Source organism: Ascaphus truei, chromosome 3 (genome assembly GCF_040206685.1).
Source record: "Ascaphus truei isolate aAscTru1 chromosome 3, aAscTru1.hap1, whole genome shotgun sequence".
In the NCBI taxonomy this organism is placed as follows: domain Eukaryota; kingdom Metazoa; phylum Chordata; class Amphibia; order Anura; family Ascaphidae; genus Ascaphus; species Ascaphus truei.
In genome coordinates, this window is record NC_134485.1 from 276189724 (window position 1) to 276214016 (window position 24293).

Consider the following 24293-nt stretch of genomic DNA (forward strand, 5'->3'; position numbering starts at 1 on the left):
AACACAGTCTTTGTAGATTATACTCCAAATTCAGTAGATTTCTATAAATTCAGAACTCACATTCTTTCATAAATTAACGAGCATGTAACCCAAACTGATGTGGGTAGTGTGGAAATTCGTGTAGGTTCTCTCTCTCTCTATTTCTCAGGGTTCTTGGGGATACTTGATTCTCTCAGGTTGCCAAGGTATCAGCCATACATATGGGAAAACGGAAAGCCAGACATAGTGTGGACCGTACAAAATGAACATTTTAATTACTAAAAACCCATATGGGTGTATGCTTACATCAATAAAACTTGTACCAGACACATAGGAAAAGCGAACTCTGTGTCCCAATCCTCACCTCCTCTGCCCAACTCTCCCGTCGCGTCACTTCCGGTTCACCGGCATCTCACTTCCGGTATCGCGGCACGGCTGGAATTCACCCAATGGAGGGGACTCTAAGGTGCAGATCGAGTACAGGTGAGTGGTGACATCAGGGCGCTTCCGACTCTACGCGTTTCGTAGTAATTAAAGTGCTCATTTTGTACGGTACACACTATGTCTGGCTTTCCGTTTTCCCATATGTATGGCTGATACCTTGGCAACCTGAGAGAATCAAAGTATCCCCAAGAACCCAGAGAAATAGAGAGAGAGAGAACCTACACAAATTTCCACACTACCCACATCAGTTTGGGTTACATGCTCGTTAATTTATGAAAGAATGTGAGTTCTGAATTTATAGAAATCTACTGAATTTGGAGTATAATCTACAAAGACTGTGTTGCACTATTGTATAATTTTTTTATTCCACATATTCACCACTGAACGAGTTGCGCTCCCCTTTCCTTCCCACAAGTTCCAGCAAGAGGGATTTCTGTGCCTGGAATCCTTGCACGCCCCATACAATGTGCATTTCGCTGGTGCATCTCGCTGTCGCTGTGCAGCCTGGACTTCAGCAAACCACCAGTTAAAATGTTTCCAGATATTTTCTTTCTGGTGAATTTTCACGTGTATTCTTTAAACTGACCAAGGTTAGCGCGATAAAACTTTTAGCTTTGTATTGTTTTACATCAACACTTTCACACTTTTTCTGCATATACAGCTGCAGCGGCCGTTATTCAAACAAATCACGTGTTGTGTACATCGGAATACCCATGTCATGACGTGGGATGTTTTCTAACCTTACCGCCTTAAGACGCGAGTGCAGCGAGTGCAGAAAAAATCATTTTAGAGTTCTGTTTTTTAAAACCCTTAAATTGAAACAGTAGCACAGTAGCACAGTAGCACAGTACTGTTCACATTGCATTTCATTAATTTCATTGCACCCAAAGAAACAGAATTCATTAAATTCAACAAAGCAATCGCGATAAGCGTGGGTGACTAGGGCGATTGGCCACGTTCATGCTGCATTGAGTACAGCAGAGCACACAAAATCGGCGCCGTGATTTGTTTGAATAACGGCCGCAGCATCTGTACTACAATTCCAGCTTGTAGTCATATGTGGTGTTTGACATTACTTCCAAAATCAGTACCTCGCGTAGGTCACCGTCTATAATCGTTTCCCTCCTGCTGCTCAGCCATTTTGAAAACATGGAATGTTGTAAATGACCTTTCTGTACTGAAATGGAATCACTGTGGAAGTTATCTACTAATGTTCAAAATTGCTCAATGGATGAAATAATTTTGCATAGATACTGCTGCCTGCCTTTCTAGATGTATGTGTAGCCTAGTGCCCCTGGCTATAGCCTTCCACTGGCCTCAACACTATAAGTCCTGAGAGGAACAGGCAGTGTTGGGGTTAAACTCCTGCACAGAACCTAGCCTACAGTTGTAGCCCAGATGGTTACTTTGTTGACATATCCAGGGGCAGGCCTAAACCGGCAGTTGGAGTGTCATACCTGGGGAGGATATTGACTGGGTCACATGTACAGTATATGGTGTGATACCTGTCGCCTGGATCTGCCCTGAACCTGCCCTCTTATGGGGTGGGTTTACAAGCCCTTTCCCCTAGGTATAAAAGCTGACAAATAACCAAAGTGAATGTGTTAGGAGTGCTGTGGTTAGTGTGTGTCTTCCCTCCCTCAGGGGAGTGGGAGTGTTCCCCTCATTCCATAAGGGGGTGAGGGGGTTTAGGAGGGATGCTTGGGGCCTTAAGCCCTGGGCATCTGCTCCAGGGAAATTGGAGGATGCCATACCGTGTACAAAATAAAGACAATGTTGTACCCAACATGCTGTGTTATCTGTGGAGAGGAGCATTGCCTGTGGGGACCCTCCTGCTTCTAGCAGGATCCTCATCAGATGGAGGCACAGCACCCTAGGAGGAAAAGCCTGCAATGTGCCACTCCCACACAACATCAGTGGAACAACTCAGACCTCCTGTAACAAGCAGGTGAGCTACAGCACCAGAAAAACACCCATGTAGTGGCCAGATCTTTCGTGGGAGGGGGGAACAGGTGTTACATATATAAGGGGACCATTTTTTCAGCACATACAGTTGATCTCACTTCTTTATTTTCACCATACATCCTTTCTATCTGCAAATCTTCCTGCCACATTTTCTCTTCCTGCCTACCATCATGTATATCTGTTCTTCTAGAGATGGATAATCACACCCGAGATATCAGGCAGGATAACACGCTAATTTAAATAAGCAAACATACTCTTTTCTGCAGCATCTATCCCAGGTTTCTTCATTTGTCTGCTCCCTCTGTCCCTCACTATGATAAATAAATCTCTCTTTGTTATTGTCATTTCCCCGTCTCTCGTATTTCTCCCCAAAACACTCTGAAAGTGTGGGAAAAAAAAGAGAGAGAGATGTAGCATTAATCAGTATCTGGTATATTATGACATCGGTGCTTCAGTGATTAATAGAGGCAGAGTACTAGTAGCTATGGTTGTAAGTAGGTATTGCACTTGATATATATCGCCTCACTAATCTCTGCCCTGCCCAAGGCTACTTTGCACTTGAGTGGGTCCAAACTATCCTAGAAAGTGATTAGTATTTACCTTGCACTCCACACCGACATTGCCTTAGAAGAGGTGTCAGCATCTTGCATGAATAAAGAGAACAATGATACTATTAAAAGACCTCACCGAGCTTTACTGTGCCCATTCCAGCATTCTTCTTCATGTGATAGGCCTGCTGTCATCCTCTCCTCTTTACAGATTGTATGCGGGATAGTTGACCAAAACTTTTTTGATAGTTTTAATTTGTCTTTGATTTCTGTGACCTGATCAGGAAACAAAAGAACAGAAAATACTCAGACCACCGCCGCTTCCTACACTAAAGTTTATGATGTTCATGGAATGTATATATACATCTTAAAGGCTTCTAACAATAATACTATTTCCCTTTTTAAAGGTTACTACATTATTTTAGTAACAAAACCATATGAATATTGCCCACTATTAATGCTCAATAAATGTTAGCATGAACAATAATTTATTGTACAATCCATTTTCATCATACTGTTAAGTTACTGTTAAAAAAGAATGCTATTTTACCAGGTCACACTTTTGCAATACCAAATATGCATGTATGTTTTGTAGCACCATACAAACATACTGTAAAACAGAAAAACAATTTTCAGAAATGGATCAATTTAAAGAAAGGAGCCTCTACCCTGAAGAGCATACACTCAGATTACTAAAAAAAGTATTTAGAAAATGTACAGAGTCAATAATATAATAATTATTTTTACTTGTATAGCGCTGACAGTCCAGCAGTGTTGTACATAGAATTTTTGCAGGCACGAGTCCCTGCCCCATAGAGCTTACAATCTGTTTTTTGATGCCTGAGGCATAGGGCTGTAAAGTGACTTGCCCAAGGTGACAAGGAGCTGACACCAGTATTTGAGCCACACTCCGCTGCTTCACACCATTCTTTTTAGTCAGTGTCTTTACTCAGCGCAACTCCTTGAGTCGTTAGAGTTTATTCCAGAGGAAATGTTGTAAGAACTCCACCAGAATGTAGAATTTTGAAGTTGGTTAAAGATTCATTTTCCATGGACCCTGTAGAGCTTGTAGATCTTTGTACTGCAATGTTAAAGTGCAATATGCCACACAGGCAAACATCATTAGATTAAAGATTACCTGGAAGTTAAATGCACTGAGTTTGTTACTCTGATTAAGAGAAGAATAGAAAGGATACGATCTGTAAAAGAAAGCTTGACGCCAGGTACAATACAGAAACCATTGTGCCTATGCTGAAAAAATCTTCGAGTTTCAATACTAGAGGGTTTTCCTCCATTATTTATTATCTTTTATTATGGTTGTGAGGAAAACAACCCAATATTCTTAGTACAATATAACAAATATAATTATGCCGGTATACCCATGATTCTGATTTATAGATCCATTGAAAATAATATCACCATTTTTACTTATAACTGGGTGGATAAATGTAATACAACCTGGCTGCGGGAAATTGCAGTGTATATTTTTATAGTGTTTTGTTGATAAAAGAGGGTGGTCTATAGCGTGTATTGTTTTAGGAGTAACACACCTGTCTGCTGGTTTTTGGTTCTCTTGTACTCAGGAGAGTAAATAATTCCCAAACAAAGCAGCCACAGTGGGCAAAAGAAGTAAGCATTATACCCATGGGACTTGTCTTTATTTCATAGATATGATCAGTCCAGGAAATAGAGCTTTTAGCTCATTCTTACAGGTAATATTGGGATTGGCTGTTGAGTTGAGGATAATTTGATTTGAAGATAGAATAAGAATTTATGATTGAAATTGCTACACATTCAAGGAGAGTGTCCATTAAAATGCAGTATTAATCTTTATAAGTTTGACAGTGAGGGAAGATACTGCTGCATACTTCAGTCTTTGATATGTTAATTTTGAGATCTGAGTGAGCCAAAAGTGTACAATGCTTGTATTAATGTAATCAGTGCAAGCGAAGTCTGTGCCTTGAGAGCTGAAGGGTGTTTTATTTGAAATAGAGGTCAGGAAATGGTTTAGCATCTATAGTACATCATCAGATTATATAATTTGATATTTGGATCTTATGATAATAATTCCCAAAGTTGATCGAAAAGTTTTAATTTTAGCATGGTATTATTGTCAAAACAATCACAAGACAAGGACATTTACACAAAGTATTCACATATAATTTTCTTGGATAGTTTATATAGTTTTAAAAGCAAAGCACTTCACATGTAAAGCATCTTATGGCCTATTTAAGTAAAGCTACAATTTGCAATGATAGAGTGGGCTCCTTTTATATTTAATCTGCCTTACAAAGCACAGTTAAATATGGCATTTAATGTTTATACTAGAGACAAATTAAAGTTAAGCTTATTTGAATACAACTATCTGCAGTACCTGATTATAGACGAGTGTAACGGTTTTTCTGAACCAGTCGGACCCACCCAATCTCACATTGGCCCCTGTGGTCTAACCGGTCCCCATTACATGGTCTTGTCTGGTGGTGCACCTGATGGCAACAGGACTCCTGAGTCTCCCGCATGATGTTGTTATGGGGAATGTCAGCCAGACAGGCAGCTGAGGTAGTGTGCGCGAGTCCAACCTATATCCAGTACAGCGCCTCCACTTCATCAGGATTCCTGCGTCCGCAGGGGAATGGTTCTGATGAGGAACTCCTCTGTGGTGCCTTCCTCTGTGGAGTAACTTCACACTCACACATGGGGGTTCTTGTGAACAAGGGCATCTTTATTGATGGCATAGGCAGACTGCCCCTCGCAGCAAACAGCTTAGCCGCTCATCTTCTTTAGTACTCTCCTTTCAGAAGATCTGCCCTCCCAATGGAGTTGGATCACCTCTCCCCTCAGGGAGATCACCTCCTGTGCCAGGTCCCTGGGCACAGTGTAGGCCAGCCTTACTGCTGCAGGTCAGACTACTTGCTGTAAAACCCTTTTCTGGAACTTTTAATTAACACACTTGACCTCTTTCTTGACACACACTAACTTTGGGCAGTTCTGTGTCTTATATACCTTAGGAAACAGCCACATCTCTGATGTCACTAACAATGGACACAAGGTCTGGTACCACTCCCCTCATGTGCATATGACACCTCACCAGGGTGTGAGGGCAAACCTCCATGAATTATGCTGGCAATCCTGTATACTTACCAGGTTTACTGCCAGCATGAGAGAGAACTGTATACCATTTTTAACACATGGCTACACGAGCAACAATTTTAAGTCTATTGAAATGTAAGTGTGAAAATGCTGTTTGCTATGAATGAATGTTCGTCAGCTAAAAATAAATATGCAATAAATAATACAGCTAATAAACATATATATATATACACACATACAAACATACATACATAGGAACTTGACGAAGGGCCATGTAGGTCCGAAACTTCGCCCATTATCGATTTCATCTTAAATCTTAATATTATGTATATGAGCCATATAATACCCTCTTAAGAGTTCACTATTATATTTTCAATATACAGTATATTTTTTATTGATTCTAGTTGTTAATTGAAAGATTATGTAATAAATAATTAATAGTATTGTTATAAAATGTTACAATACTTGTCCTAGATGCCACCCCCCCACAACAGTTGGACAAACATGGACTCCGTCAGCTGTATGTGACTAGTGCACTAATCATCCATTGGTTTACATTAGCCAATCACTGGTTGGGGTTTTTATATAGGAAATGCTCTTTAATATAAATATTATTTTCTGTGGCGTTGTCACAAAATGCATTGGACTAATCGCCCCTAAGCCAAGGTTGCTTACTTCCTAAGTTCTTGTTCTACTAGCGATAATCTTTTATATTTGTTATACGTGCAATACTTACCTACTTTTGATATAATACATGTTTTATATACTACACTATGAGTAGTTGTGCGCTCTTCTTTTTTGTTTTTATCCTGTAGATCCATGTTGTGGAGCCAAAATTTGCAAAGGGAAGCAAACCGGGAGTGACTATCAAATTATAAATCAGCTGTGTAACGGGAGGGGTTAACCAGGCTACACAATAAAGGTTTAAGTCCATCTAGTTACCTCTGAAACCGTGGGGTCCTTGGCTGCTACCTAGCACTATAAGCCAGAGACCAGGGATTATACATGTCAAAAATAAAGTGACCCCTGCTTTTCCTGTTTACATGTTCTCTTTGCCCTAGGAACATGAAACTTCTTGTGTGTGAGATTTATGTAGGATATTTGGGTGGAAATGCAATTATTTTGTTTGCAGTTCAGTGGCCGATGATACCATAGTCCCCTAATTCTCCCGACGTGCAGGCACCATTTGCCGGTACGCGAGTGGAATTATACCAGGGCTGCCCAGTGTCCCCCAGACTCCTGATTTTCGAGCCCAGATATCCCAGATCCATCTCCCGCACAGATATGGGTCTCCCCAAGAGTTATTGTGTAATAAACCATATTTTATTATGAGTTGTGCATTTACTATAAATGTCTATTCAGCCAGCTGAATAGAAAGGTGCCGGGATGTCTGAATAGACATCATAGTTCAAAGAGGAGACATGATGTTGAGAGGTGTCGGGGTGCTAAGTGGCCGGGGGCAGGGCAGAGTACTGAGTCCAGAGAACAGAGACCCCTGCGGGAGGACACTCTGGTCTGCAAGACTCAGTGGAGCCTGGCAATGGGTTGACTGGAAGCGGCAGAATGTCGGCGTGTTTCCCATTGGTCAATTCATATGTCCCACCCATGGGCATCCCGAGACATCTTGGCAAGCCCCCTTCTCTTACGTCAGCAAAAGGACGAACCCCTAGTCCTATTGGCTGGTGGGGAGAAATTCCAACACTCTGATTGGTTGCTCCTCCTTCCTCCATGCTGAACATAGTTCAGCGGAGGGTATGTAAGGTGAAGCCCCAGTCAGATAACCAGGCCATCCAGGGACTTATGACGATGAAGCTAGGGCAGGCTTTTCAAAGTTGCTCTGTTACAAATAGCAACCGACTTCTTTTGAAGCTAGGAAAGTCTTCCTCGCAGAGACTAAGTGCAGTCTTTTGCGGCCATGTTCTACAAATCGAACGTAGTAGTTGCGGTCAGGATTTCTTGCAAAAATCAGTTTCAGGACGATCAGGACAAGGTCCCGGTCAGGATTTTCTGCCGAATTTCATTCCGGGACGAGATCCCGGACAGGGTAAGCCCTTGCAAGCGTGCACCCTGCACTACGAAAAGGCTAGACTTCCACTCCCAGACCCCAGAAAGTGTGTGTATTTCTGTCTTTTGTTGTGTTTCCGAGGTTTTTATTCAAATAAACCCCATTTTATTTCATTACTGTATTTTGCCTATTGAATGATCCCGGTATACATTTATTAAAAGACCTGGTCTCCCGTGACAAGCTACATAGACTTCCTTCTGGCTGAATCTATCACTGTTGCACACTCATTTTGAGACTTATAATCACTTTTATTTACTTACTGTGATCACTCGCCAAGGGGCAAACAATTAAAAAGATTATACTCTATATCTTCAATCAGTTCACATTTGATTCACTGACATTTGAAAGGCTATATTAACTATTATACATTCTATATGTCACATAACTTTATCTAATATGTTTTAAATATTGTATTCACATCTGATCAGACTGTGCGATACATTTATATATTTTTCACTTTAGTCTTGCTGAGATTCATATGGAGGTCGACCATCTTACGTGCTTTGGTGAGTTCTCTGATTTATTGCTGGAGGTCTTCTGGACTTGTGGCAAAAATAATAATGTCATCTGCAAAACGTAAGTATTCCCCATCAATGTTTATTCTTTTTTTTTTATCAATTCAATGTCTTGAACAATTCTTCACGTGAAAAGCTTTAGCGACATGGTCACGGTAGACCAGGTCTTTTAACACCATTTATATATAAGGGATCAATCACAGGACAAAACAAGGCAGTGACATAAAATAAGGTTTATTTAGGATAAGACCTCGGAAACACACAAGAATACAAAATACAAAAATATACTTATGGGAAATAGTGCCTGGGGTTCAGACCTGGTAACTGATTCTATTAACTAGTGCCTTTCACGGGAGACCAATGCTTTTAACACCAAAATACCCAGATCCTTTGATTGAGCAAAGCAAGAGATAAAATAAATTGTAATTTATTTACAGAATGAACATACACACGATTATTTGCAAAAAACCCACATGAAATACACTTACTGGGATGGGGCAAAACAAAATCTTCTATTTCCAAAATTAAATCTTTAGAAACCGAGTCTTTAGGCACAATTTCCCAGAAGCGGGAGTTGTGCGCAAATAAAGCCAAAAACAGTCTTTGGATAAGGGCGCCTCTCGCAACTCCTGTTTCTCCCCCGCAGCTGCTTACTTGGTTCTACCGCCGTAGAATTGGTTCTGGATTCCTTAGTTCTTACGAACTCTTGATTTGGGTTCCGATGTTGCAAAGTTTAAAATCCAGCTTAGATGAATCTGACTCCTGATCGGTTGCAGGGATTTTTACCTCGTACCTTTGCCGCTTAGTATACCAGACCAAGCCCCCTTACCTGGCGACATTTTGTCTGAGCTGGCCAGACATCTGGGCCATTTGCTAAGATGTGTGATACTTGAATTACCCCTCCCCACTTCACACTTTTTGTCGGCTAATGCTTTCAACTACAGACTTTTCCAGACATTGGGGAACCAAACCAGCGAGGTGGCTAGAAGTCCTAGATACATATGCATTTCTCACCTCTCAGGATTTTCCTGCCAAACATTTCTAAAGTACCGCAATTACAACTTGAGTGTTTCCCTCTGTTCCGGCCATCTGAAGGAAAATCCCCTTATGCCTATAGATACGGTCGTATACCAGACACTGCTGACATTGTGGTGTTGCAGCCTTCTGATATTATCAGTTTTGGGGTTGAGTGTTGGGGCATTATCTGACAGAGGCATTCTTAGGCGTATAGATGTTTATCACTGCACCACTATCTATTGCCTGCACATACAGCGTGTATGTTGTTATACACCACACTCTTTATTATACTTACCTCTGCTGCGGCTGCAGCTTACGATATACCACGTGTATTCAGTTTGTAGGGTATGTAACTTAGCAGGGTTATATTAGTAATTACCGCACCACCTTATATATATGGAATGATTTGTAGTGAGGCTTAGATTATAACAATACAGCTACTAAGCCGATTGATTTGACTACTAACTTTCCACCTGATACACCCCCCCTCAGGAAATCATTTTTATTCTTTTTTTAACTCACCTGTACATACTTACACTTGTTTCAACGTGACTATCTGTCAACATTAAAGTTTTGTTATTTTCTGTTTTTATACAGACTGTCTGTCTGTTATTGTTGATATACCCTCATTGGGGTAGTGGGAATTTTGGTTGAAATTAATGGATATGTATCCTTGTTAATTATACTTGTGCATCATGAGTGCGTGCCAATAGGGACCTGGGTGATTCTGTTCGCCATTTGTGTTTTTGGACTTTCATTCATCAATTTTTTATGAAACTGTATAAAAATTGTATTATAACCTTTTTCATGATTTTACTCTCCCAGCGCTCACAGCAAATCTCAGCGCTCTAGGACCTTCCTAGCAGAAGTTAGCTAAACACTATGCGCTGTGCTGCGGGCTCCTGGGTTTTAAAACCATTTTTCCTTTGCTCGGTTACAGGGAAACACTCCTATTGAAATACATTTTATAGTAGAAATAACATTATTCTCTCCACCTTATACCTGGTGGGAGACACACAAACATTTTTATTAAAAGCACAGTGTTACTGCCATTACTGGGTTGAAGAGCTTACAATCACAATTCCCCAATATGGCTCAGGGGCACCCAGCCGGGCATAGTACCTTTATTTACAGGCCTGGGTACCCCTTCACGTCACAGTGCCCTCCTTTGTTCTGATCATATCTTTTCTATAGAATAGTTCAGCTAAAGGGATTATCAAAAAGTCTTCCTTAGAAATGATAGGAACAGGCACATAACATAATTTACATTTGCGGGCTGACATGTTAATTCCATCACCACACAATACCATACTACTGTATCTAGCTGGAGGGAATTGCTAACACATAATACATAAATATAGACATAAGGTAATTATGTAAAACACAGGTCTTAGAATTACACACAGCTAGCCCAAATCACATCATGACAATGCAGGCTTACTAACTGGGGGAAATATTGTCACAAGGAATTGAAGAATATATACTTTGAAATACATTTACTCATTCCCTGTTCTTCCCTAGATATTAAAGTCATTTGTCTGAATTAAATATTACTAGGACAGCCAAGTTACATGTTGTTTTAGGGGTACATAGCTGGGATTTCTCTTTATTAGGCCCCCCAGCTACCACTACCGTCACACTTCCCCTCTCAAGATGAAGGCTCCAGAATAGTCACCATCTCAGGTGGCGTTCTGAGTCTGACAGAAATTGAGGATCTTGAGGTAGGACAAAGTCTTTATAGCTGATATAGTCCGTCAGCCTGGAACCCCTGGATGAAAAAATAAATCTTTGTGGACTGGTTGGTCCTCCTTCCCAATGGCTGTAGACTGCTGCCCCTCTGGAAGCTCCATAGCAGTGTTGCTGGTAGGGGCCGCAGGGATCGCTGAAAGGGTCTTTTCCTCAAGCTGCTGCACTGGTGTTGGCTGCTTGAGTTCAGTGGACAGCATCTCGCCGGTTGTCCTCTCTATAGCTGGGGAATGTTGCCCCAGACTGCAGATACTTGATTGGGTGCACAAGGAATTCCATAGGGGGTCACTACTCACTTCGCTGCCTGTGGCCCCACTGGCACACAGCTGGTCACCATTTTGGTAACCATGAGGCATGGCCCCCACGGGGTACCATCCTCCGCCATCATGGTTGTTTTCTGGTAGGCACAATCCCCAGCATCAGCTTGTCTGATCTCTCCCTTGTGCACATTGGCGTTCGGCTGACACTCTGATATTAGAGTGTCAGCTCTTCGGAGTGCCTGATTCACTGGCACTCCAGCAGGGGTTAGGCCCTGCTTCTCTGTCTGTGTCTCTGTGGACACACCATCTGGCACTATAATGGTGGACACAAGGACATGGGGCAGCCGAAGCACCCAACACATCATCCGATTAAGTGATACCGGTCCCTTCTGGGAATGGCCCCGTCACATCGCTCCCCGAGATGTGGAGGACGTGAGAGATGTTCTACAGGAGATGGAGACAGTGGGGATTGTAACTGAGTACCGCAGCCCATACACATCACCCCTCATGGGGGTGAAGAAAAAAATGGGTCGGTCCGACTGTGTGTGGACTATCGAACACTAAATAATCACACAGTACCTGACTTGTATACCCTGTCGTGAATTGAAGAACTTCTTAACGCGCTGTCGGGGAGCAAATGGTTCAGCGTTTTGGATCTGAGATCTGGGTACTACCAGGTACCGATGAGCGCAGGGGACCAGGCGAAGACGGCATTCGTGTGTCCTCTGGGCTTCTACTAATTTACTTGTATGCCCAAAGGCATATGCAGAGCTCAAGCAACGTTTCAACACCTGATGGAGAAAACCATAGGTGACATGAATCTGCGGCAATGCTTTGTCTACTTGGACGATATCATCATCTTCAGTAAGACCCCGGAAGAGCATGAAGAACGCCTGCTGAAGGTGCTGGATCGACTGGGCCAGGAAGGCCTAAAGCTGTCTTACATACTGCACCGACACACTTTATTCGAGCAAATACCCAGTATGTACCTGGCAGATACATGGAATGCGCCGCTCCTCACCTCTGACAAGCCCCGTTGCGTTTGCCTTCCCAGCCTGGGTTCATGCTTGGCTGACGGGCAGCTGATCTGTTAAATGATAATGATTAGGATTTAATAGGCTGCAATGCTTCGCGTGTCTACCAGATGGCATAAATTCATGAATTGTAATGCAGTGTATATATATATATATACTGTGCAGTATTGCAGCCAGCGGGAATAAAATGCTTCAATCTCTGCCTGGAAAATACCTCAATGCACTCGGGCAGAAAACAGTCACAAACCTCAATACACCCGGGTATACCCGAATTCGTGGGACTAGCCAAGCTCGAATAAAGTGTATCGCCAGTGTAAGTGCTGCTTCTGTCGCACATCCATGACTTATGTGGGACATATCGTGTCGCGGATGGGATAGCCATGGATCCTGCCAAAATAGAAGCCATGGTGAACTGGCCCAGACCTGAGAACGTCGTAGAACTCCGTTCATTCTTCGGTTTCTGTGGCTACTACCGCAGTTTTGTGGATGGGTATTCAAGTTGAGCAAAAGTTCTTAACAACCTCCTAAAAATATACCCTGAAGATACTGGGCAAAAGGCCACCTCTGCAAAAACAGCATTTGGCGACAAGTGGAGTTTGATGAAAGCGCCTGTCCTTGCGTATGCCGACCCTGAAAAAACATACATTCTCCATGTAGATGCGAGCCTCAATAGCCTAGTTGCAGTCCTGCACCAGAAGTACCCAGCTGGCCTCCAACCAGTGGCCTAAGTCAGCCTCAGTCTAACTCCCAGTGAGCAGAATTATCCAGTCCATAAGTTGGAAAGCCTTGCTCTCAAATGGGCAATCGCAGACAAATTCCATGATTACCTGTACGGCATCAACTTTGAGGTACGGACGGATAACAATCCGTTAACATACATACTAAAATTTGCTAAACTGGAAGCCACCGGCTGGTGGCCCTTTCCAATTATCGGTTTACACTGAAATATAAACCCGGACCCCTGAACATTAGAGCTGATGCCCTATCCCGAAGACCAGGACTGAGCACCACCCCAGACAGTGACTTCTGGGAGGAAATCCCTGGACCAGGGATGCGAGCTATGTGCAACACAGTAGCTATCGTAGAAGATAAAGTGGCCATTTCAGAACTGAGAGTCGTGGATTCCTTGGGATATCAATCCAAGGCCTTCCCCGCCACGTTCTGTAACCCTGAGGGGATGAACATCACCCCAGATAAGATCATTGCGTGGAAGGATATGGTACAATATCAAATACGGGATCCAGTAGCTGGCAACATCCTCCAGGCCATCCAGAAAAATAAGCCTGAAATTCTGAAACGTGCCCCAGCGACATGGTTGCCATACTCATGCGAAAGGTGAACAAATTCGAAATTGATAATAATCTACTCTATCGGATGGTACAATACCATAACCACCCAGATAGAAGACAACTGGTCCTGCCCAGAAATCTACAAAATATGGTCCTGAGGTCAATGCACGACGAACACAGCCACCTCGGCGTAGAGAAGACCTTTGGGTTGGTACAAGACTGGTTCTTCTGGCCATTAATGCAAGAGTCAGTAGAACGACACTGCCTCCGGTGCTCAAGGTGCATCCGGCGCAAGACCCTTCCTACCAGAGCTGCACCAATGGCTCACCTGAAGAGTTTGGGTCCCATGGACCTAGTGTGCATGGATTTCCTATGCATTGAATCAGATGCCCAAAGCATCAGCAATGTGTTGATCATCATGGACCATTACACACGCTACGCTCAAGCCTTCCCCACTAAAGACCAGAAGGCCATCACGGTGGTGAAGATCTTGTGGGAGCGATACTTCGTGCATTATGGACTACCCAACCGCCTACATTCAGACCTAGGCCGGGACTTTGAGAGTAAACTCATCAGGGAATTACTCAAGATTTTCAACATTACTAAGTCCCGAATTACCCCGTACCATCCGGGGGGAGACACTCTGCCAGAGCGATTTAACGGGACTCCTCGATATGCTCGGTATCCTGAAAGGTGCTCAGAAAAGTGAGTGGAGCAAGCATGGGGAAACACTGGTACATGCATAGATTTGTTTCCGCCATAAGTCTATGGGATTCTCCCTTTACATTCTCATGTTAGGTCGAGATGCCCGGCGGCCGGTAGACGTACGTCTGAGAGTATCAACAGATGGATTACACAATATGACGCACTTCAAATATGTGCAACGACTCCAGGAAAGATTGCAAAATGCTTATCAGCTGCTGAAAAGTCTTCTTCCAAACTGAACGCCAACAATAAAAGGCGCTATGACCATAAGGTCAGACATAGAGAGATTCGTCCTGGAGACACCGTGCTCCTCCGGAACCTCAAAATCCCCGGGAAACATAAATTGGCCGACCGTTGGCGGGACGGAGTGTTCGAAGTTGAGTCCCAGATGCCTGGCCTCCCAGTCTACCACATAAAAGACGTGGATGGCCGGGTAAGGGTCTGGCAGCGGAATCATCTCCTTCCTAACCCACAAGTGGGGGAGTATGAGCCAGAGATACCGGCTTCACCTCTGGATGGTGAGCCAGCAAAATCAGACAAACAGAAGAAACAGTAAACAAAACCATAGAGGATCCTATAGAGGGACCCTCTCAAAGGGCATCCCGAAACCAAGGGGCACCTCCCGAAGGAGCTCCGGGTAAAGGGCCCAGAGAAACAACACCTCCTCCTCCAATGAGCCAGCCATTGAACCCTAGAATCCCTGCTTCATACCCCAAAGAGACTTTCCAGAGACACTAGTACCCCCAATGGGAGAGGCTGAGTCTCAGGACTATGTGCATTACTCCCCAGAGGGAGTGGAAGAAGGGCTTTGCTGAAGCCAGCGTGCTAGGTACCCTCCAAACTGGATAACCTATGATACAATTGGGGCACCTCACTATGAGGCTCAGCGGTGTCTCGAAGTATGATCAAATCTGTGATACTGTAGTAATGTTTACAGAAATGTAGACTCTCAAGTAAAGTCAATTAATGTGATAAGTTGTACATATGAAACTGCATTTTAATTATATAACTGATTGTGTAGTTATAGTTATAGGTGTTACGCTGTTCTCAAGCAGGGACGTTGGTATTTTCACCAGGGGGAGAATGTGGCCAGGTCTGCCTTCTGGGTAGCCCTGTGTGGTCCCCTTCTTTCCTCACTTACCTCCAGTATAGTGGTGGAACCACCGCTGCATACAGGAAGGGGACGGGTGCAACAGAGTGGCGAGTGGCTCGCCGAAGCTCTGTGGAGTTCATTATATATGCTCACAGTAAACTGTTATTCTTATCAGTGTGTGTGTGTTACTGTATTGGGTCCTGTCACAGGGTTATCCCACATAGTAGGATCCCGTGCAGGTGGAGGCGCTGTCACCAAACGGATCAGACACATCACAGGCTCCCATCAGCGGAGACTCGGCCCTCCGGTGAGCGCAGGTAACACAGCACATACACGGTAGCTGCCATATCTCCCAGGGGGTGGAGGAAAGTACGCTATATATGTAAAAGACAGGGCTTAGAATTACACATATCTAGCCCAAATCCCATCATGACAATGCAGGCTTTCTAACTGGGGGAAGCATTGTCACAAGTAATAGAAGAATACATGCTTTGAAATACATTTACACATTCCTTTTCTTCCCTAGATATTAAAGACATTTGGCTGGATGAAATATTACTAGGACAGTGACACCTGTGAGTTGTTATAATTTATTCTCAACTTCACGCCCATCTCTAGTTGCTTTTGGGTTTAAATAGCACACTGTTCCATAATCAATCCATCCCTGATGAAGTATCTTTTATGATACGAAACGCATTGGATAGGAAATAGATTGTGTGACTTTTTTTCCATTTTTATTCTATATTCATATTTTGCTATTTAGTAATGAACTGCCATTGATGCGCCTTTTTGGTGCTATTTTACATTAAACCACTTAGAAGGCGAGGTGGAGCGGTGCAATATTCTATGCCTGCAGTCTTTTTGTTGTTTGTGAACTTTCCACTGTGAAACCACGTGACCGCTGAGAACATCATACTGGGAGCGGGTGCTTTCCCTAACCGGTGCCAACCGAGAGCAGACAGCCGAGAGCGGGTGCATTCCCTATCCGGTACTAAGTGTAATCAGACGTGGAGTGGACAGGCGGGTCTGAATCACCTACTGCTGAGACGTGATCTGACGGGCTGAGAGTGGGTGCCTTCCCTATCAACACTGCCGCTTTCGTAGGACAACTGCATTGTTGCCCTTTCAACTGCTACATTTAAGGCATATAAGGAGCTTCTGGTAAATTTTTATCGTTCTAATTTTATTGCTTAGCATTTTTAAGTGAATTTTCTAAATGAGACTTATTTGTGCTTTCTTTATCTCATTGATATTATAAATATTTTATTATTGGAACATGTTTTTTGCGCTAGTAGTTTTTCTTTAATCTATACCCCTTGACGTTTGGAGCCATCTTTTTTACTTGCTGCATTTTTCATGTTCTAAACATTATTTGTTCTAACAACACAGGGTACTCAGCTGTGATAATTAAACACAGTTGGTTTTGAGCGCACCACACTCCGTTTTTTAATCACTTCTTGTAGAATTTCATGCCGAAGTCCTCAAATCTCATAAAAATAATAATATACAAGTCTTCTATCATTAATGCATCATATTGTTTGAGTGAGATGATATGCTTCTTCCTAATCATAAGTCACTGTTTCATTTCTTTAAACTTTTGTTGTCTTCTCCACTATATCACTATATCACAGTTACATTATCTAATAAATATCTGTTATGTGGTTAGGTATTTGACATGTTCAATATCTAATAAATTACAACAACAATTTCCTGGGAAAAGCAATAAGATGCTTTTGTTTTGCAATAGATCTGGTGATATTTTTTAATTCCTGACAATAAACCATAATGAAAAACATAGAAATGGAAATCAATGTAATATTGTATTCAATGTACATGCATAGGCACAGTAAAAATTCTTTATCAAATAAGCTTAGTATTTATTAGATATTCAATATGTCAAATACTTAACTGCATAACAGATATTTACTAGGTAAGTTAATTCAAGGTCTTTTGAAACTCTGATCCCCCTTATAATTTTTTTTAACGTTCTCTTCTTCATGGAAACGTGGACCACATTTCTCTATTAACATTGGATACATAAAAAATGGGGGTTTTTAAGCAGAGGAAATGTAATTTAAATTTAACAAGCCATATAGCTGTTGCATATTTATTAACAAAAAAATACCTATATACTACCGATAAGTAAAACAACCAGAAACACTGTAATAATGACAAATATGTGCAAACATTGAAAGGGTGTAGAGAGCCCCCCACCCCCTCCCCCAGATAAGACAGACAATGCATATTCAAGATGTGGTTGAATGTTGTTTGAACTGAACTTTAATCAGCATCAGAGGTTTGCTCCAAGCAGTAACCGACCTTTGGTGAATGAAGAGCAAGAGTATATCAAATAATTGACTATATAAAATGATGATTATCTCTTTAAGCTGCAAACCTCATGACCTAGATGAAAAAACAGCAGCGGCAGTGAGTCATAAGACCACATCTATTCATCAAAGACAGCTGTATTTTTCCTTTCAATTGGAAATGACAGTCAAGCATCTTCATTTATGAGAACTACCCCTACTGACTTTAAGTTAAGTTAAAAGAGAATAGTTTGATCTATAAAATAATATCTGACAGAAGATCAAATGTCATCAATGTACAGGTAAATTCAATTGTCTATAGAAATAACAAAATTATGGATGGTATAACACTTTATGGATGAACCATTCTTCACACACTAGATTTCCTGCTTTTGCACTAGTATGCGATGATCCTGAGTATATTTTACTCTTAGAAATACTTTAACGATCCTGAATCTTTTTTTAATATGATAAATTAGTTCCTTAAATGTATGCAATTCATAAAATGGTAAACTCGCTTGATTAAATGTTGTACAATAATGGAACATTGCATTAATGCATCCTGAATTATTCTCACAGAAAATGATTCCTATAAAATATGCTATCTATTGACCATTCAATTTGAAAAAACAAGATGGTCAAAGCCCAGCTGCGCACAGGATGCAGTAATCAAAATGACTAATTATAAATGGGCTGATGGAGTGGCTCAGTGAGTAACAACGCTGACTTGCGTGTCAGAGACATTTTAATAACTCATAGGACCTCCTTAGTATACATGCAAAGTATCAGGTATCTAGGTTACATGGTCTTGGACGTATATCCCTGACAGACAGACTCTCTCATTATAGAAATATTTCATTATAGAAATGCAGACGGAAAAACTTGCGAACAATCGGTGCTAAATGAGGCACACAACTTGTTTAACTGCAAAATTACAAAAGAAGAGCTTCTAATAATGGCTACTAAACATGAGAAAATAAGAATAAATAAACAAATATTTTTCTTCCACTTTTTAATTGTTTTCCTTTTCAGTTTTTATGGTGAGTACTTCAGTAATTGGTGTCACTTTTTTATTTGGACTAACAATTGATATTATAAGACAAACTTTTACACAGTTTTTATTGTAATAATAATATTCTGGCGCTTCTAAATAAATGTCCAATATTCAATGAGTAAACCATCAAACCATAAACATAAGTCCAGTGAGTAAGTACAATCTGTGCTTCAGATGTTAATAGACAATGTTCTCTGGACATGTAGAAAGATACACATATAGAAAATATCCCCGCTGGTGATCTATAGTGCCACAGTTTTCCATAGTGACTCAGCCTTTTTATAATTGTATTTATTGTTTATTAAATTGTCATATCTTGCTTAACTGTTCTTTTTATTTTTTGTTATGTGCATCTAGTCTTTGTGTTTGTCTGTATTTGCCCAGTCGGTGCTTTTGTCATTGTTTGTGTACATGTCAATTGGGTTTTGTAAGGTACAACAGTATACACTATGATTTTCTATAAGTGTTTTCTTTCTACATGTCCTGAAAACATCGTCTATTTACATCTGAAGCACAGATTGGACTCACTCACTGGACTAACATTTATGGTTTGATGCACATTTTAATCATTGAATATTTGACATTTATTTAGAAGCGGCGGAATATTATTATTATTGTATTTTTGTGTTTTCTGACTTGTATCAGTCAGTTTATTTTCCTGGGCAGCATTTGTAAATATACCTTCACTAGTTTATTGTTGGTGATTGCATACACTATCACCTTAGTGTTTGTAATAATACACAATGGGCTTTAGTTTATAACTTCAGCCCTTCATTGAGCATTAGCGCTCTAGCACATCCTTTCCTACACACAGTTTTTATTGTGTAACTTAGACTGTTACATCACTCGGGTCTGATTTCTGTACTATCAAAAAGACCCCATATCAATTGTCACAGTGCAGGAGCTCCTTGTGAGCGATCACATCGCCCTGTATTTCTAACTCTATCTCATTGTCGGCATTAGGCTGAGTCCATGCTCCCTGCTTGCTCGCTGAGGCGCGCTGAGGCTCAGGGAAAGCGGGTGCTTTCCCTGGCCTTGCGGTTGCTTACCGCACGTGCTCTCAGCGGGCCGTCAGGGTAGCGGGCCGGGGCGGGCGCCCTCATTGAGCAAACCGCTCACGTGACCGGCCTGTCGCGCCGGCAAGCGGGGAAATTTTAAATTCCCCTAAGACCTGCGCTTCTGCAAGCGTGCGGAAGCGCAGGTAAGCCCCTACTAAAAGCCGCTCTAATTGCGGCTGTAGGGGCTCAATGCTGAGCGGGAGCGCACCTCAGCGTGCTTCCGCCAGCAAGCAAGTAACATGGCCGAGGCCTAAGACGTATACAAATAATCTATATGAAAATAAAATGGTATTTGTGATTATTTTCTTTTTTGATCGTTTGACGTGATGTGAACTTAGCCTAAAAAAACGGTCTAAACATATAATTATCATCTTAATCAAGTTTAGGGCTAATTTTACACAAATACAGAAATGATTCAAATCAAAGCAGGTCTCTATAAAATTACCCAAATCCCCGAGCTCAAAAACAAATATGTATTAATGTTATTTGCAAATCTGTATTTTGGCTGAAAAATATCAAATGACATTGAGAAGAGAGACAGAGCTGTATCGCTAATCTCTACTTAGCATACTAAGTTTAACAACTATTACTTTCCCTGACTTTAAAGGTTTTATGTCTCAGTTCTTTAGGCCTGGAGCCCTGCTCTCTGATATTAGCTTGTCTCCTTTAGGCACATTCTTCTTGCACAGAAAAAGATAAAGGGTGGAATAACAAATCAGTTGAATAAAGGGTGAGATGATTGTCAAGAATCTGTTTCCCATTCATGGCGAGCTGATGACCTGAGCAACTCATCTTTTCACTCAGCTATCTCACTAATTGCAAATAAAACAGAAATCTGGGGCAACAGACAAAGGATGTGCAAGGCAAAGTATTTATGTGAGGTACATGAACTAGAAAGGCTACATTCCCTCCTCCATGGTTGCCTAACTATCTTTTGCATATAGATGAACAAAGGGCACATAAATGTAAACTATTTTCTAATTCACCGCATGTCTTCCAACCTGGAGGAATTATTTCAACATAATCACCTGAGTTCCCTTCTACAAATGGTAATGGCAGGAGGGCTTAGTTTTTCTTGGTTTAGGAAAACCTTCTGTAGCCCCTTTACTCTCACCCTAAGTGAGACTTGGTCTGCTACTATTGTTTTTGGTGTACTGTAGAATGTTGCACACCTGTGAGGTAAAAGGAGGGCTGAACACTTACGCGGTGGTTTGCGGGAATCATCAGAACAGGAGTTACAGGATATCTTTGTTCATTGGTTGCAGCACTTCCAGTCAGTGTGGATCATCTGGATAGTAGGATGGTCTGGCTGACAGCTTTCTTTAGCCCAAGACAGTGAATCACACTGGTATATGGTTCATGCTATTTATTTTATTGCAGGGTTGAAGATCTTACAAAGCAGGTACATCACTTTCCTTGCTTCCCCTAAGAAGTCACTTCAAGGCTTGAGGCCCACCCAAGCTTCCTCCTGCATGGTGCTCCTCCTGATGCCCCCTTATGGGACACAGGGAAGTTCTTGCTCACTCCACAGAGGGAGGAAAAAGACACACCAACTTTTGGGAGAGAGACAGTATTTATACCCTGGGGTTGGGCTTGTAACCCTGCCCCATAACAGAGCAGGTCTAATACTGACAGGTCATCACAATCCAGCATGACACCCAGAGAGTACCTCTCCCAGGCTGACACTCTCTGGCTGTTGCTAGGCCAACCCTTAGATACAGCTACTGCATCTAAAGCTGCAATAGCAAACAAGGCCTTATGGAGGAAATAACCCTCCACTGCCTGTACCTAACAGGGCTTACACTGTTAGGGCCCAGGGAAATAAGTAGCGGCTGGAGGCTAGGCTACATCTTTCTAGAATTTAAGGAAAACTAGATTCAGAAAATCATCACGAGAATGATGGCAAACGAAACAGAGGAGCAAAAGGAAGATCAATCCTTGAACCAGAATAAAGATGCTTTAACTCCTGCACTCCAATCTGTCAGCCATGATTATGATGTTCTCTGTGAATGATTGGACAAGGAGCAAGACGCTAATGCTGAATTACAGAGGTGTCTACTCTCGGCTTTACTCGAGTATGCAGCTTTGCAGAAAATGGAGCATCTCTTGCGGAGTGAGTTGGAGGTGGTGGCAACTAGTCTAGAGAGAGCAAACAATGCCGTTATCACCATGGATGAAAAGCAGAGCAAGTCTGATAAAATGGTAAGCAAAACCGAAATATGAGGAGGCACAAATAAAGACTAGAGTCTCTCAGCAAGAGGTTCACGATCTCAGCACAGAGCTGGAAAACTCACCAGGAGGGCCACGGTCCAAACACAGAGTTGTGTAAATTAAAGGATGCCAATGAGAATGTCCTGAATTAAATAGAGATTGTAAAAAGAGAGAAGAAAAAACTGAAGGAAGAGGTTTCAGAGATGACTGCAGGTCAGTGAAGAAAATGAGAAGTTTCACCAAGCACAAAAAGGGAAGAAACAATTGGCCCAAGAAATGTTAGAAGTGCAGGAAGCACTGCTGAATGCAGAGAGAGTGCTGTAAAAAGAATGTGTCTCACTGGAGCAGCGCACACAAGCAGAGCACATATGGCAGAGCCAGCTGCAAGTTCTGCAGGTGTCTGCAGAAGTACAAGGAGAAACAGGTAGATGTTGAGGAGAAGCAGTGAATTCTGCAGGAATAAAGTATCCACACTGCAAACAAAATACAAGTGCTGCAGGAACGCCTGAGTACCCAGTGTGTCCTCGCAGAACAGTATAAGGAGCTGATGGCAATGCTGACCATAACCAGAGCATTGCTAGAGGAGGGGCTTAGAGGCCAGATTACTCTGTATGAGAGGGAGCAGGCGAAGTTACAGAAGCTGGAGCAAGATCTGGAGGAGCAGAGAGGCTGTTCCATTCCCAACAGTCATTACACCCAGGATAAAGAAGCCTGGAAAATGCAAGCAGCTACGACCCTAGCAAAGAAATCTGTAGAGCTCCAAAATATAATGAAGGATGCATTGATGCAAACTCAGAGCAAGCACAGGGAAGAGGTGAAGGCCCTGAGAGGAGAATTGCAGCATGTACTGAAGAAACAGAAGTCTCTCACTGACTAACTAAATTTGTTGCAAAGAGAGAAATGTTACAGAGCTTTAATCCAAGGAAGGCTGAAGAGAGAAAGCTATTTGCATAAATGCTCTGTGACTGTTGCCATACAGTCCACCTACTGAGGGAGGAAAGCTCAACAGCTTTATCGACGGAGTAAAGCAGCACATGTTATTCAGTCATTTTGGAGTATGAAGCAGGAAAGAAAGAAGTATGACTACTTCAAGGAATGTGGGATAGTACTCCAATGTTAGAAAGTATCAGCAACAAAGACACTACAGGGATGTAAAGAAAACTGCTAGTATAATTCGGTTTGGATATAGATCCTACATCATAACCAAGCAAGTTGTGCATTCCTATAAGCCAGGCCTGCACAACACGCGGCCCGTGGGGCTCACGCGGCCCGCCTGCACTCACTGTGCGGCCCGCGGCAGCTTTCTGCTCTCCCCCTCCCTCCCAAATCTGCTCTCCCGCGCCCCCCGCGAGCCCGCTGTTACCCTCCCCCACGAGCCAGCTGTCACCCTCTCCCGCGAGCCCGCTGTCACTCGCTCTTCCCATCGCAGGGTAGCAGCGTGCTCTAGCATTGAGGCACTTCCTGCTTGCTGCATGCTAGAGTGTTCAGTCCTGCCTGCTCTGCCGCCGCCTCCTCCACCGCAAACCAAGGTAAGGTAGGGAAGTGCAGGGGAGCGAGATGATGTGATTTGAAGTGCAGGTGGGGGGCATGATTTGAAGTGCAGGGGGGCGTGATTTGAAGTGCAGGGGAGGGGGCGTGATTTGAAGTGCAGGAGGGGGGCGCAATTTGAAGTGCAGAGGGGGACGCGATTTGAAGTGCAGGTGGGTGATTGGAGGTGCAGGGGGGGTGATGTGAAGTGGAGGGGGGTGATTTGAAGAGCAGGCGGGTGATTTGAAGTGGAGGGGGGTGATTTGAAGAGCAGGCGGGTGATTTGAAGTGCCGGGGGGTGATTTGAAGTGCAGAGGAGGTGATTGGAGGTGCAGGGGGGGTGATTGGAGGTCTAGGAGGGGGTCATTGGAGGTGCAGGGGGGGTCA

General features: G+C 42.6%; 1 protein-coding gene across 4 annotated transcripts in view; it reads right to left on the reverse strand.

Moving 5' to 3' along the window:
* The window catches only part of GPC6 (glypican 6), a 1577578-nt gene that overhangs the window by 24198 nt on the left and 1529087 nt on the right, over nucleotides 1-24293 (reverse strand). For all 4 annotated transcript variants that reach the window (XM_075590866.1, XM_075590865.1, XM_075590869.1 and 1 more), the window contains one exon: nucleotides 3076-3212. In XM_075590866.1, the coding sequence (XP_075446981.1) occupies nucleotides 3076-3212 (137 nt within the window). The remainder of the gene's footprint in view (nucleotides 1-3075; nucleotides 3213-24293) is intronic.